The sequence below is a fragment of the Mycteria americana genome, chromosome 3, assembly GCF_035582795.1.
Source record: "Mycteria americana isolate JAX WOST 10 ecotype Jacksonville Zoo and Gardens chromosome 3, USCA_MyAme_1.0, whole genome shotgun sequence".
Taxonomy (NCBI): domain Eukaryota; kingdom Metazoa; phylum Chordata; class Aves; order Ciconiiformes; family Ciconiidae; genus Mycteria; species Mycteria americana.
In genome coordinates, this window is record NC_134367.1 from 27,324,942 (window position 1) to 27,340,757 (window position 15,816).

General features: G+C 40.5%; 1 protein-coding gene across 4 annotated transcripts in view; it reads left to right on the forward strand.

Annotated features, from left to right (window-relative positions):
- The window catches only part of LRRC1 (leucine rich repeat containing 1), a 105,748-nt gene that overhangs the window by 45,893 nt on the left and 44,039 nt on the right, over window positions 1–15,816 (forward strand). For all 4 annotated transcript variants that reach the window (XM_075498088.1, XM_075498089.1, XM_075498090.1 and 1 more), the window contains exons 5-10: window positions 6,143–6,199; window positions 7,813–7,876; window positions 8,637–8,711; window positions 10,483–10,627; window positions 14,329–14,447; window positions 15,456–15,539. In XM_075498088.1, the coding sequence (XP_075354203.1) occupies window positions 6,143–6,199; window positions 7,813–7,876; window positions 8,637–8,711; window positions 10,483–10,627; window positions 14,329–14,447; window positions 15,456–15,539 (544 nt within the window). The remainder of the gene's footprint in view (window positions 1–6,142; window positions 6,200–7,812; window positions 7,877–8,636; window positions 8,712–10,482; window positions 10,628–14,328; window positions 14,448–15,455; window positions 15,540–15,816) is intronic.

Below are 15,816 nucleotides of genomic sequence, written 5' to 3' on the forward strand. Positions count from 1 at the left end.
CTTTCAGTTTAAAACCACTGTCCCTTGTACAGGCCCTGGTAAAAAGTCTCTCTCCATCTTTCTTAAGATCCCCCTTTATATATTGAAAGGCTGCAATAAGGTCTTCCCGGAGCCTTCTCTTCTCCAGGCTGAACAACCCCAGCTCTCGCAGCCTTTCTTCATAGGAGAGGTGTTCCATCCCTCTGATCATTTTTGTGGCCCTCCTCTGGACCTGCTCTAGCAGGTCCATGCCTGCCTTGTGCTGGGGACCCCAGAGCTGGATGCAGTTCTCCAGGTGGGGTCTCACGACAGTGGAGCAGAGGGGCAGAATCACTTCCCTCGACCTGCTGGCCATGCTTCTTCTGATGCAGCCCAGGGTTCAATTGGCGTAGGAGTTGGAGTTTGGAGACTGGTCTTTTCAGACTCTTTCTGCAGTCAATGATATAGTCAATGAAGTGAGAGCGAGATAAAGAGGCTTCTTTTGGGAGTGACTTGGAACAGGAGCCTATCCCAAAGGTATATGCTGTACCTTCAAATACTTACGGTCTGAGTATGTGGCATTCTGAGAGCTGGCTAGTGACTGATTAACCCTGTCATTTCCTTGGGGAAAAAGCTGCTAAATGTCAGGTTCTCAATGAATTGTCCGTCTGCAGCTAGAAGCTTTGTGGGATGGGAGCAGCTTAACAGGATCCTGCCAGATGAGTGACTAGTCACCTAACTGGTGTGTCCTGGGGCAGGGTCATAAATGTTACTGGTAGTTTTATTTGGGCAGTGGGGATGGACTGTAGTATATTTAAATATGGCTAGTTTCATGCATTTTGTATGCTGTTGTCAGAGTACCACAGTTACCTTCCCATCTCTTGGAAGGCCCTTGATGAACATGCTGTTTTTTCTGTCTCTTTTCTGCACAAAAAAGAAAGAGTTGCCTAGTTTAAACTCCCTTCCTTCCCAGTCTAGTGTCACGATGAATGTTTCAAAGTGTACGTGCTGTGTAGAGATGCAGGGGCAGGCGCTATCAAAATAACAATAGTCTTCAGATGCTGGCCCAGTAAACTGAAGTCCTTTGGAACTGATGGAAATAGCCAGAATGTGGGCTTCATATCTAATTTCTGTATGCTGCATCCTTGCACTGTGTTCTGTAGCCATCGCTACTGCTGCATAAAAAATATAATACCAGACCAAATTCAGAATCTGTACTGTGTTCTCACCTTAGCCATCCTTATTGTGTAGGACCATCCCTTGTTTTGTATAAACATGGGGATCATGCCCATTCTCCTGTCTTTCCCTTCTCTTTGCAGTCTTACAAACATGAGGAAAAACTACATTTGGGATTTTACATTCCCCAAACCAGCTGAAACTTGCTGGAAAGGGTGCAGATGGGGCCATGCATTTCTGCAGGTGCTTTAGATCTTCATCTCTTCCAACTTTGCTTCCTTGTTTCCCAAAGCCTGACTCCTTGTCTTGCATGCTCAGCTGTGAGGTGCTCTTGACATAAGGTCAAAATGTGTGACTTTTATTACTCAAAAAAGAGAAGGCTATTGTCCAATTTTTATTGACTAAGCACCTTTAACTTTTATATTAGTCCTTTTATCATCTATCTTAATTTTCTCCTAGCTTTTTCCACATTTCTCTTTCCACCTTTGTATTTTTAATTTCATTTTCACAAGAAAATAGCATATGTCTTATGTGCTTCCCAATGCTTTCCTCAGAAGCTTTGCTGGTGTACCCCAAGGGCTTGGGTGCTCCCAGTCCTGTTGCAGGGACTGGGATAAAAATGGGATATATAGTGTTGTCTGTTGTCACTCTTAAGGCTGACTTTCTGTCCCCTTGAATAGGGGAATGATGCGGCTGTCCCTGATAAAGTACTAGGATAACTCATCTCAGTTTTGTATTTTACAACTTTACAAGACGGAGTATATTTAATGTATATGGTACACTGAAAATGTAATTTTACCCAAGGTAACTAGGGAAGGTGTCTCTCTGTCTCTTTTTTTCCTTGTCGTGTTGTTGTGTGTGGTTTGTTTTTTTTTTTTTTTTAACTGCAGTTGATGTTGTTTCACCTATTGCAGCAAATTGCTGTTGTCCAGAGAGTCATCTGCTTTTGAAATGGTTGTTTTGTAGGGCATGTTGCTACTGATAATCTCTTTGTAATTAATCCAAAGAAAAACTGACTTGCTTTGGAAGAAGAACATGCTTTGGTTCCGATCGTAGTGGCTGATTCTAGTCTTACCTTTATTTTGGAGGAGACCACTGTGGTTGACATGAAGGTGACATGAAGGTATTTGTGGTGTTCCCTATCTGTAGACCCTGTTGGATTGCGAGTTTCTCTCAAATCCTGACAGGAATGCTCAGGAAAGACACTTCCAGCATTTATGGACTACTTTGTTGCTGTTAGTTTTGTTATCAGTTATTGATTTCACATTCTTCTTTTCATTCTTCTAGCTCACATGATGAATACCAATATCTACAGTTACTTTAGGTACAGTGCTGAATAAGTGTATCTGGTGTGTACTGAAAAGAACATTTATAGCCATGTTGCACCTTTAAATTCTGCTTGGTTCCACCCTTACACCAGAAAGCATCTGGAATGCTGAGATGGAAAACCTTGTAATTATTTCAGTTAGTGCATCCTCCGCCTGGTTTGGCTGTTGCCTTGTGCTCAGTAATTTCACAGACACACTCAGTGTTTGAGGTGTGTGTGGTAGCTTTTGCGGTGAGAATTATTACAATATTAATGCTTTTTACAAGCTTCTGTGAAATAGCTTCTTACGATAGTAGTCTTGGAATAGTACCTAGGTTGTGGCGCTTTTTTTCCCCCTCCTTGTTTTTCTCGTTCTCCTTTAGAATATAGATGATGTACATTTTCTGTTGGGTTTTTTGGGGGGAGCAAGAACTGTTTGTCTGTGTTGGAGAGCAGCCTGCAATGCTCTATGGTGCATTTGTGTTTCTAAATGCAGTTGGTGAACAGCTGCTGATGGAACTGTGTCTCCTGTCTGAGTAGACTAGATTGCTGTTGGCTTTGTGTTTTATGGATTGAAACAGTTAACCCCCCATGACTGGTTTTCTCTCCTAGATGAAGGTTAGGATTAGGGAAAGACTCTGAAATCGTTAAAGTATGGCTTCCTTTAAGTCCTTTCAGAGTCTTTCTCAAGACTCTTGACTAACAGTGCACCCATAAAAGTAAGGGTAGAGGGCAAAGAAGAAATTATTTCATTTAGTATATTGTGAAAAATCTCTATTTGTAGTTGAGAAGAGGAAGAATTACACTTTCTGGAGAGAATGTGTTATTAAATCAGAAAACATATTTGCAAAATAGCAAGAAATGTAGATTTTTTTTTTCTTGCAATGACTAAACATCCTGTTTCTTAACATACCTTAGAAAAATGTTAGTGAACATACAACATCTTAAGAACCTGTTGGTAAATTTAAGGAAGAGCTATACCTCTGCTCTGTAATGTATTGGAGATTGGTGCTTCAATACATCAACATGCCTTTTATATGATGCTATTTTATATGATAACTGTCACATTTTCCCATTTTAAATTGCAGCACATAGGTTTTCTGGGAGTCGCTTCTGTAACTAGTCGAAATTTAAGAGTAATGAGTCAAAAATTTCCTCTCATTTTCTGGCCTCCCTTTCAGACGGATCCACCTTAAACGTAATACTTCTGTCTAATGGGGCAGCTTTGCTGGTATAAACTTCATGGGCTTAGTCTCTATTTTACATTACTTGGTGGGAAGCTTCCTTTTGCCTGTTGGGGTCCGCTTACATTGGGTTTGGACTCAAGACCTTGGAAGAAGTAGAAAGGATAGATTGAAGGGGTGGAGGGCGGTGTCTTTGTTTTTTTCCAGGGTAGAGCTATAGTTGTGAGCATGCTGTGGGTGAGAATAGCTGTTGCCTTGAGAATAGCTGTAGAATAAAGCATTTCTTCTCCAGAAAGCTGTGTCATTAGACATGAAAATGTAATCTGTAGGTAGCTGACTCCCATAAGAAGAGGACCTAGCCTGGGACTGTGATCAGCCACAGTCAGTCTCCGAAATGCATGGTACGCCGTTGGATGCAAAGATGGCTGTTGGTGGGTATCCACAAGGGCACAGCTACCCAGTGAGTCCTCATAGCGCTGCTGGCTTGGGCAGTACAAATGCCTTCCTTGCACCTTCTTGGCAGTTGTACTGGCCCAGGTGTTTATTCTATATTGGATTAGGGATCTGTTACTCTTTTTGCTGGGTTATTTTTAAGCAGGATCAATTTCCTGAGCTGATTGACTGGCCTGCCCCAGTTTAATGATACGATGAGGCTGGTTAAGATGGTGGTTCCCAAGTTCTTGCTGTTGAACGTGATTTTGCTGACAGAGATTTCTGTTTAACCACAGCCAAAGTGGTGTCTGATGTAAGAAGAGAAATTAAGAGATTACACCATTTTACTCATTGACACTTCAACGTGATGGGGAAGGAGATAAGTAGATGCGGGGCGATCTGTAAACACAAGGTTACAAGGCTTGGCGGCGTGCGCATCCTTTTTGTATTCTCTTGATAAAAGTGAATCATGGGCCCTGCCTAATACGAGCTTGAAGAGAAAGTCTGAAATTCAAAGGAAGATTGGAATAGGTTTCTAGAAAATCTGTAGACAAAAATGTAATGGCAGTCTGTGGGTGGCAATGTGAGTAAGAGCAGACCCATGTTCCTCTCGGAGAGAAATGGTTCTCCATCACCCTTTCCCTCTCCCCCTCCACTGGTTTGCTTTATTGGATGTCAGATACCGTGTCCCATCTTGACTTGTGTTTTATAGTGTTAAAATTTTTCTGTGAGAGTTTTTTCTTGTGTTGTTGGAACGATGGCTTCCTTATTACCTTGTTTCTGTCAAATGATTTTGAGTGGCAGTAGCTGAGTTATTCTCACTTATGTTTTAGTTGAATTTGTAATAGACTTCTACTAAAATATCTTCACCTATATAGTATGTTTTAACTATTTATTCTGGACGAATACAGAACCTATTGGGTAAAATGTCCTTATTTTAAAAGCTGGAGAGGACTGCTGAGTCCATAATCAAAGCTCCTGTGGGGTTTCGTTCACTGTTTTCTGAATGCAGTATGAAATAAGTGCTTGAAATAAGGATGTATTTTTCAGACACATCCAGAGTCAATCCATGAAAAATCTTCTTTGCCCTTTAATAACTCATTACATCAGTTATGTTGCTTTCCCTGCTTAGATAGCTGTATCGGAGTTGCAATATGAAGGTTTTTATTTAGTTTTATTCAGGTTATCAGCTGCTTTTTTTACTGGGGCTAACTAATGACCCTGTAATTCAGTGTGTTGGTTTTGTTTGAAGTGAAAACAAATATTTCAATTTTATGTGGTCTGAGTACATGGGCTTGTTTTTTTTTCTAAGGTGTACAAACAAAAACATTTTGGGTTTAGATTTAACATGTGTTTCAAATTTAGTGGAATTCCTTTTTTAATCTTGATTTTATTTAAGGCCTAGCATGCTGTCCCCCTTTCCTGCACACCAGGACAGAACATATTCTGTTGAAGGAAACTACTTATTTGCAGTCACTATATCTGATTTTTATTTTTCCCTGGGACGCTGGAGGATTAGAGCAGATTATAGTGTTGGGATAATGTCTGACTCCTTGTGTTCCATTTAGTCATAAATAAACCCCTGAAAAATCTGAGTGTTGCTATGGTGATGTTAGTAAAAGCCTGGGATATGGAGTAAGTGAGCCGCTTAGAAGCATAATGTCACTTACATTAATGAGCACGCTGTCGTTAGAACAGTGATGGGTTTACCTGATGCTCTGTAACTTTGGTAGCCCACGCCAGATTCTGAAAGTGAGTAAGTAAATGCAATTTGTATGAATATGCTCTGTTCAGTAACTTGCAACTACTGACCTTTTAACAAATGGAAATTTGTGTTTTGTCTGTTTACTTTCTAGCTTTAATGTGTTGAAGTATCACAGAGAAACAAGCAAAAACTTCCAGTCTTTGTATGCTGCCTTTCACATGATGGTCTGGTTGAATTAAACAAAAAAAATCAGTTCACAGCAATTTTGTTTTAAACTGTGTAAACACACACTTTTCTTCTGGAAGCGTGGAATATAAAAAGTAAGATTGCATTAAAATGTGGTTTGTTTATTTTTTGGTTTTTGTTTCTTTTTTTTTTTAGTCTTTATAACCTGGCTTCACTGGAACTTAGAGAAAATTTGCTGACATATTTACCTGAGTAAGTGACATTTCATGTGTTTGATTATATTAACATAAAATGTTCTTATTCTTAAAATCTGCTAACATATGAAACTGAATGATAGCTAGAAAAAAATATGCAGTGCCGATTGACAACATGTATGAGATACAGCTTTGTTTTAGCAACACCTAGTTGCATCCGTTACCTCTAGTTGTACTTGGTTAGTAGCAGGAGCCTGCAGTCTGTGTCGATTGGTTTTGCTCTATAAAAGTATTCTATATAAAGTACAGCAGCACCAACCATTTCTTCCTGCACGCATTGAATGAGCACATCAGCAGTGGGAGTGGTGGTCTGGGTTGTTCTCGTGCTGAAATTTCATAACTCTGAAAGCAGGGTAATAGGATCTTGAGAGATTTCCACTCTAGACCTTCATAGCATTTAAATAAGTGTTCGTGTTCAGGGCTAAGTAACCAAAAGCTTCCAAAACCTGGAGATCAAAGCCTTGGTGACAAACTAGGCCTACTGATGTCTGAAGTCTGACTCCACCCACGGTGTTTTTTGGGGAAAAAGGTATCTAGGTGTCTCTGTGCTGTCTGTATTGTGGCAGAGAAATTGGTGGTCTTTTGTAAGATTAATTGGGTATCTTCTATTTTGGCGATCCTTTTTGGCTGCCTGGAAGAAGCCACCTCTTTCTCTAGTGAAGGAGTTTCCTTCCTTCACTGCCTGGTTGCTTCTTGCAAGAGTTTTGGTGACTCCTGTTCTACTTGTTTAGATAATCTAATATATATTGTAGTAGATTTAACCTATTTTAATCGGAATCTCTTCCCCAGTTGCTTTGGGGTCCTTTTTTCCTGTCAATCTACCTAGTACTTCAGTTGCGGCTGTTTATAGCTGTGAGCCACAACGCACTTTAAATGTCAGTGGTCAAAAGATATGAATTGCTAGCTAGGTTTTGCTATGTGGTGTCAGAATCAAGCTATCGCAAATGTTGACAATTTTATTGCTCCTGGAAAATTCTGACTGCCAGTAATGTAGCTGATGAGTCTCGCTGGCTTTCGTGCTACTGCAGCTTTGGGGAAGGTAAGCAAGAGCTCTACAACAGACTGCTTTTGAAGTAGAAGGATCGTCCTCTGTGTCTGTTCATGCTCAGAGAACTTCTTTTACATCCTTTTGGGCATCCCTGTGTTTGCATCCTCAAATCCAACTTGAAATACTTCAGAAATGGATAGATCATGTCGAGGAGATAAATGATGGATTTACTGAGTCTTGAGTCACACTGTTACATGTGCTCACTATGGGGAATTTTTATCCAGTTGCGTAACTGTAAATTCCCCCTAAAAATACATCTAACCAGCTATACTAAACTACGTGGCATTGTCCACCCCAAGGGACTGATGGTTAAAATAAAGAATAATGATTTGATTGCCTATACTAAGTTTTAAGTTTCAAGGGCATACAGTTATACTGACAAACCAAATTATTTTTTCAGTAAGATATTACTGCAGATAGTCTATGCCCAGTAAAATAACTGTCTGTCTACAATACATTGTAATTTGAAATACGAGTTTCAGTAAAATGAGCTCATTCAAATACATGGGGTTTCTGTTGGTTTAGTCTGATGTGGTTTTGTTTTGACTTATCTCATCTCACAGATCACTTGCACAGCTGCAACGACTAGAAGAACTTGATTTAGGAAACAATGAACTTTATCACTTGGTAAGAGAACATGCCACTGAAAGTGCACATTGGTTTTGTTTTACGCATCATTTAGATTAAATAGGTTGTAGGATGTCCAAAATTGAAGAAAGAAAAATGTATGGAGAGAGAGTCTTTTTATACGTACAGATGACTTTAGGCAGTGAGTTGGTGCTTCCCATATCTGCTTAGTCTGTTCAGTACAATATTACTTTACCCAAAAAACTGCAGCTGATCTCTAGAAAATGGGAGCACTGCACAGACTTTTTCTACAGAAAGAAAAAGGAGTGGAAGGGCACAAACTCTTGTCTGCACTTGCAGTTACAATGAACACATGGGCTTCTGTAGGGAGCTGGACGGGCTGAGCACAGATGAAAGCTCAGCTATTTCCAGGGTAGGAGTAGGAATCTTTGGGAAAGGGTTGAGGCAAACTCGTGAGGGTTGTAGTGTCTGACATTGTGGCAGATAGATCTACCAAAAAATATCTGCCATCTCCATTAAGCTGACTTGATTAAATGTTGGCTTTGCAGTAGATTAAGAGTGTGCATGCAATTTGTTAGTGTATGTCAGGTAAAGTATGGCAGCTTGTTAAGCTATAAAAATTAATTTGTATGATGGAGTTCCCAAATGCTTACAGTCACCCTTGCTGCATTTAACTGTGGTGGCTCTAAAAAGTGCTTGGAGTAAGGATTGGTTTACTCAGACTGTAATTACGGGGTGGCCATTTGGTTTTTACTTAAAGCTCCTATGCTACTTAACATTATTACTTTTTATGTTATAGCCAGAAACAATTGGTGCACTTTTCAATCTTAAAGACCTCTGGTTGGATGGAAACCAATTAGCTGAAATACCTCAGGTAAAGATGAGCTCTACTGATACTGTTTTGAAGATGCTTTTATAAGAAAACCTTTTGTTCATACCTGGAGGGAGGTGATTTAAAATCGACTAGTTTTCTCAGTTCACTTTGCCTGGGTTTGGTTTTGGATGCGTAAGGGTTTTCTCTTAATAAGTTCCTCTGCAAGGGATCGTACATGATATCATATGTTGTCAGACATTTTCTTTTAAACATTTTGACAAAGGAATTGTTTCCTAATAGGCACATAGTTCAATTTATGGGATGACGCATCCTCTGTTTACAGTCCTGGCCCAATGATCAGGGAGCCACTAGTTGGCTGAGCTAACCCTCACCTTTTTTATCTATCTAAATTGCAGTTTTGACAGTTCTGAGGAGGAATCAGTTTTTTGCAGTCATTTTCTTCCATTCAAATACAGTGTTTGGGAGAAATACAATAATAGAACTGTTGCCATAAATAGAAATTTTGATTTATGCAGGCAAATCCCCCATCTGACATCAGTCATGGGGTGAGGGGCCTTAGCATTTAGAGCTTACAGCACTCTAAATTCCCTGTCTTAAGAACTGTGATAACATGTGGGATGGTTTCTTTTCCCTCTTTTTCCTTTAGAGCCAAGTCAAAACCTGTTTTCTCCTGTTCCTCCTGCAGTTTGCTGTTGTTTGCTCTATTGATCTCATTGTCAACAGTGTAACTTGGAAATCAGTTACAGTTTGGTGGGCTTTGTTGATTTTGTTGTTGTTGGCTTGGCCTAATAATTTTTTAAGTAGATGCAGTTAAACACTGATAATCATTCATTAAAGGTAAAGTGTGACTGCAGCAACTGTTTTTATTAAAGCTGGCTGTTATTGTGTATTTTGTCTAATGTCCAAAAGATGAACTTGTAGGATAAAGGGTGTGTGTGCGCTTAATGAAAGATCCTTTTGAGAGGCAAACATTCCCAAAATAAAAGGACTGATCTTGTGAGTTAGGATCAAGGTTGTCAGTGTATGAATATTTCATATATGTAAAAGTAAAGGACACTTCTGACCCAGCCCTTTTGTTCTGTGAAAGATGATTTGGATGACTAAAATGAGAACTATTCTAGAGCGTGTATAGGGGTGTCTGTGTACATGGGGAATGGGAGGGTGCTCTGATGGCTAATAGGGACAAAGGTATTTCTCTGTCAGACTTTTAAGCTAATTGGCGGATTACCATTGTAAAAAATTAAGTAATCATTAATAATTGTAGATGATGGCAGTATAACTTGGCAGTTCAAATATGCTTGCTAGAGCAACACTCCCAATTCCTATTTCTACATTTGTTGCAGTTGGGAGATGTGAAGATATGAAATCCCTAGATGTCATGGCATGTTGCTGTATCAGCCAGGAGAGACTAATCCTAATTTGCCTAGGGTTAATTGGGAGGGGCAGACTTTAATTACGTGGAGGCTGATAATCTGTAGTTCTGAAAAAACAACTTTGCAGTCTTTACTTGGGGAAAACTCCAGTTTTGGCTGGTGCTTGCCTGGGTGTGCTCAGCATACCTTGTCTGACTACTGAAGCCAGTCTTAATAGTTAGAATAAGAAACTGTGACTGAATCACTTGGTTGGTTTATTGTATGTAAAATGTAATTATTTACTTTTTTGTGCATTTACAGGTCATACAAAGAATAGCCAATTTAGAGGTCATACAGAGAATTGTTTTTCTTTCTGGAGTTTCATTGTGATTGTACATTTTTCAAATTGCTTTCTTATATGTTTGGGCATGACTTAAATTTTTTGTCTTGTATTGCAGGAAGTAGGAAACCTGAAAAACCTGCTTTGTCTGGATGTTTCTGAAAATAAATTGGAATGCCTTCCTGAAGAAATTAGTGGTCTGACTTCTTTAACAGACTTACTTGTTTCTCAGAATTTACTTCAGGTCTTACCTGATGGCATTGGTAAGTACAAGGTGAATGCTATCACACAGAACCATTTAATCCACCGTAAATTGGAAGTCGTTTGTTTTCAAGTCTTTTGAAGTCTTTTGAAGTCTTTTTATGCAAGAGATGATCTTGTCTCAGCTTTTTTTTTTTTTTTTTTTGCCTAGTATGAAATGCATAGCTCTATTAATTTCACATTTTAATTGTCTGCATAATAACTACCTTGTAATCCTTTTTTGGTCTTTGCTTGATACCTATCCGAACAAAATAAAAGTTAATATAACCTCTCTGTTCCTACTGTGTCCATGTCACCGTCATAACTCTTTGACATTGTAAAATTCTAGCTTGTAATGAGCTGTAGGTCACTTGATAAGACTGACTGACAGTATCACTACAAAAAATACATCCTTTTTAGTGGGGATGTGTAATTACCTTCAATTGGACAATGCGGTTAATGCTATACTGAACTCAGTGGAAGGCTGTTCCAGCTTCAGCCCATTACTCCTCACCCTTGAGGATTCAAACTACAACCTTTCTGTGTCTGACCCCTTAAAACAGGTTTAATAACTGAGGAATGTTTTCTGAAGCATTACCATTGCTTTTTTTTAAAGAAAATGTTTTCATGCCTGCAGTAGTTGTGACAGGTATTTAGTGAGGCATTGTTTCTCTACTACTCATCAGCTGTTTTTCCGGAGAGTGTCACGGTGCAAGAGCGTGCCTTCTCCTAGCCAGGATTTTTTTTTGTAGGGGAAGGAGGACTTGTGAATGTGGTTTAACCGGGAATGAGGAAAAGAATGGTCAGACCTTATCCCTCCCTCCATATGCTATATGAGCCTAAGAAGAGAGAAATGTTTCTCTAGAAGTCAAACCTGGGGGACTGGGGTGACTACTGTGGGTCCTGCAGTTGGCTAGTGTGTGTTTGGTAGAGAGTTGTAGTAGCCTCTGATGACCTGAGCTGGCCAGTACAGTTGTTGTACATCAGAAATGGAGCTGTACCTTCTGAAAGGCTGCAGCCCATGCAGCCTGCCAGAGGGCACGTGCTGGTTTTGGCTGGGATAGAGTTCATTTTCTTCATAGAAGCTGGTATGGGGCTATGTTTTGGATTTGTGCTGAAAACAGTGTTGATAACACAGGGATGTTTCAGCTATTGCTGAGCAGTGCTTGCACAGAGTCGAGGCCTTTTCTGCTTCTCACCCCACCCCACCAGTGAGTAGGCTGGGGGTGCACAAGAAGCTGGGAGGGGACACAGCTGGGACAGCTGACCCCAACTGACCAAAGGGCTATTCCATACCACATGACATCATGGTCAGCATATAAAGCTGGGGAAGAAGAAGGAAGGGGGGACGTTTGGAGTGATGGCGTTTGTCTTCCCAAGTAACCGTTACGCGTGATGGAGCCCTGCTTTCCTGGAGATGGCTGAACACCTGCCTGCCCATGGGAGGCAGCAAATGAATTCCTTGTTTTGCTTTGCTTGTGCGCGCAGCTTTTACTTTACCTATTAAACTGTCGGGAGGGAGTGAGCGGCTGTGTGGGGTTTAGCTGCCCGCTGGGGTTAAACCACGGCAGGGGAGCTCATCTGTAACACCAGCTGGTGAACCAGAGGAACTGCTGCTTCTGGAGAACCCTGTTAAATGGAGATCCTTTGCTGGGGAAGGCAATTGCAAATGGCTAGGCCAGGCCAGGCCTAGTTTGCATGTGCATTTTGTAACATTTTCTGGATGTAATTTTGTTACAAAGGCAAAAAAAAAAATTGCTACTTATTTGAATGTAATGGCTTACTTGTGTTTGGAAAATTGGGTAGGGCTATGGTACTTGTTCCTTTTTTTGTAATATTGGAACTTAATATGCAAAATGGAGAAAATCTGCTATTGTGGTTGAAATGAACCTCGCTGGTCTCTGTGGAAGCTACTGGGAGGAGGAGCTCAGCTGATCACCGAATCATTGGTTGGATTGGTGGATCTGTAGAGCCCTTGAAGCAGGGCTCTCACCAACACCAGTGGGTCAGGTCAGCTGTGGCCATGTCTCACCAAGTCTCTAAAGCCCCTAACAGAGGGAGCTCCTGCACCCCTGGGCAGCCTGAGTCAGTGCTGCACCACCTCCCAGTGAGGAGGAAGCTTCTTCTGATGTCCAGCTGGGACCTCCCACACTTCGATTTGTGGTCATTGCTATCTTACCTACCACTGTGGAGAAGAGTTTGGCTCTGTCATCTCTGTAACTACCCTTCAAGTATTTGTGGGCTGTTCCTAAATGCCTCCTTGGCCCTTCTTTCCTGGAGTCAACAAAGCCAGCTCTCTCAGCCTCAGCTCACATGTGCCCTGGTCAACTTGATAGCTCTGTACTGGACCCCCATCAGCATCTCACTTGAACTGAGGAGTTGGAGGGGGGAAGACAGGGCAGGACATAAAACTGAGCATGATTTTACAGGTGTGGCCTCACTGGTGCTAAGTAGATGGGATATAGTAGCTTCCATTGATCAGCTGGCTGTAATTCTCCTAATGTTGTCTAGCCAGTGTTTACTTTATTTCTGGTGAGAGCGTACTGCTAGTTCATATTCACCCTGGTGCCCACCATAAGCCCCAGGCCCCTTCCAGTAGGGCTCTTGTAGAGCCCGTCACTTGCCAGCCTGTAGCGGTGCACAGGGTAATTCTGCCCAGGTGCAGAGCTCTGCACTTCTCCTTGCTGAACCTTGAATTTCTGTTTAGGTTGCTATCTTACTGTGTATCAGCTGTCTCTTCATGATTTAGCATCATCAGTGAATTTGATGTGCCAGCCTATTACAGCTGTTTTGGACAGTGTGGTGATAGGCAGGGAGGTGTCAGCAGCTAGTGGTGTCTCCTGAATTCTCTGTCTTGGGCACTGCCTGGGTCAGCTCTACTTTGCACCAAAGATTATTCTAATACAAAGGAGCAGAATCATAGAATAGTTTGGGTTGGAAGAGACCTTTAAAGGTCATCTAGTCCAACTCCCCTGCAATGAGCAGGGACATCTTTAACTAGATCAGGTTGCTCAGAGCCGTGTCCAACCTGACCTTGAATGTTTACAGGGATGGGGCATCAACCACCTCTCTGGGCAACCTGTTTCAGTGTTTTACCACCCTCGTTGTAAAAAACTTATTCTTTATACAAGGAAGAACAAGGTGAGCTTTCTGCTCTGAAATAGTATTTTGTCCTTCCTGGGGAGAAGACCTTCAAAGAAGTTCGATTTCTATTCTGAAAAATGATCTTGGGTTTCATGTCTGACTAACTGGGTTCTGTATGAGGACAAAGAGACCTTGATCCTGTATGAGTTTGGGCTGTCACTTCAGTGCAAGCCTTTCTTACTATGGCTGAGTAGGCATAGGTGATCTTCTGAACACTCCTTTATGAATAAACATTGTATAATTGAGGAAAAAATAGATAATTTTCTCTGTTTATAGGCCTTTGAGTAGGCACGTCCTTGACATTTACATGAGGTACTATTCAGATTGTAACTTTAATACAATTTAATATGCTTAAATATTGAATATGAATATTTATATTGAATACTAATTCATTGATATTATAAACTTGCAAAAATAGTGCAAGCGCCAAATGAAGCAGTGCTTGAATTATTTTTTTACCTGAAAAAAAAAATTTAATTGTGTTAGAGGATTTCTAAAACTTTTGCATCAGAATGATTTTCTGTAATTAAAGCAGGTATCAGAGGATACTAAGCTAAACAATTGTGTTCTTTCTGTCCAGGAAAATTGAGGAGGCTCTCCATTTTGAAGGTTGATCAGAACAAACTTATTCAACTAACAGATTCAATCGGAGACTGCGAAAGCCTTACTGAACTAGTTCTAACAGAAAACCAACTGCAGGTAAGCGTGGTCATGACTGCTCAAATGTCTGGTGGTAATAAGACCTGCTGCTAAGTGCTGAATCACTTAGCTCGTAAGGTTACTCACTGTTACTACTGTTAAGGAGCGAGTTTCCTTTAAATGTATCTTATTTCTAACCTGTTAAATGAATGCTGAAGATCAAGTTATGTATAGTAACAATCCTCCCTTCCAAAGGCTTAAGCAATTACATATTCATTCTTAAATCTTTCATGATCAGTAAGGGAATTGGAGCACCTGGAGTGCACGTATCATTTACTTTGTTGTGTTTTTAATGCGGACTTTGTGCCGCGTTGTGTTGTTGCCAATTTTTGCTGTGCGTTATCTGGATCAGACTTGCTGGAACTGAATAGAAGCCCTGAGTGCTGCAGAGCTGCTGTTGTACTGTTCCTTGCTCTGCCGATCTACTCCAGCCAGGTATTAAATATGATATGTGGTCAATTAAAATAAAATCTCAGACTTCCTTCCATTAGGTGTTCCCTTCCATTATTTTGAAACTGCCTTCACAGGACTCTGACACTTGGAGGGTAGAGTGTTTATAAAAATCCAGGTTTGAGCATTTCTTAAGTTAGGTTGGTGCTTGGTCGAGTTAGGAGCTTAAGCCTGTTGGAAAGATGCCTCTCTGGAGGTCAGTTCATAGCACATAAGTTAGAAGCTTGCCTCTCAATTAGCTATTTAGGGAGCCTAAAGTTAGATAATATGGACATTCTGCATACATGCTTCTGTACAGAGCTGTTGTGCATCTATAATCTTAGTGCAGAAATAACTCATGAGTGAATTTGTATTAGAAACTGACATTCCTGGACGTTTCTTCTGCAAGGTAAAACCTTGGATCTCCTTTGGAAGGCCTGGTAGTAACAAGGGTTAACTACACTCCAGTTTTTAAAAATGACTTAATAGACTGATCCATTTTTAAGTGAGATAAATTTTGTTCTGACTCTGTGAATTTACACATTCTGTTTGCATATTGTTTTGTTTTTGTTGGCACAGTCATTGCCGAAAAGCATTGGAAAACTAAAGAAGCTGAACAATTTGAATGCCGATAGAAACAAATTAACATCTTTGCCCAAAGAGGTAAGTTTTGTGCAATTAACTCTCACAGATGTAATTATATAAACAGAAAACTCTCAATTTCAAATGCCTACAAGAAGTAGCAGGCAGCTTTGATCCACTGAGTATTCTTCCCAAACTGATCAGAACCAGAAACCTGTCCGTTAGATCCAAACAGCATAAATCTGAACAGCAGCTGTGGTGATTTGGTAGCTTGAAAGTGCAAAATGTCTTTGCAGTTGAACAAGAAGGCTTGGATCTAATTAGCTTGTAACTAGTAATTCCAAGTGTGGGTGTTGGG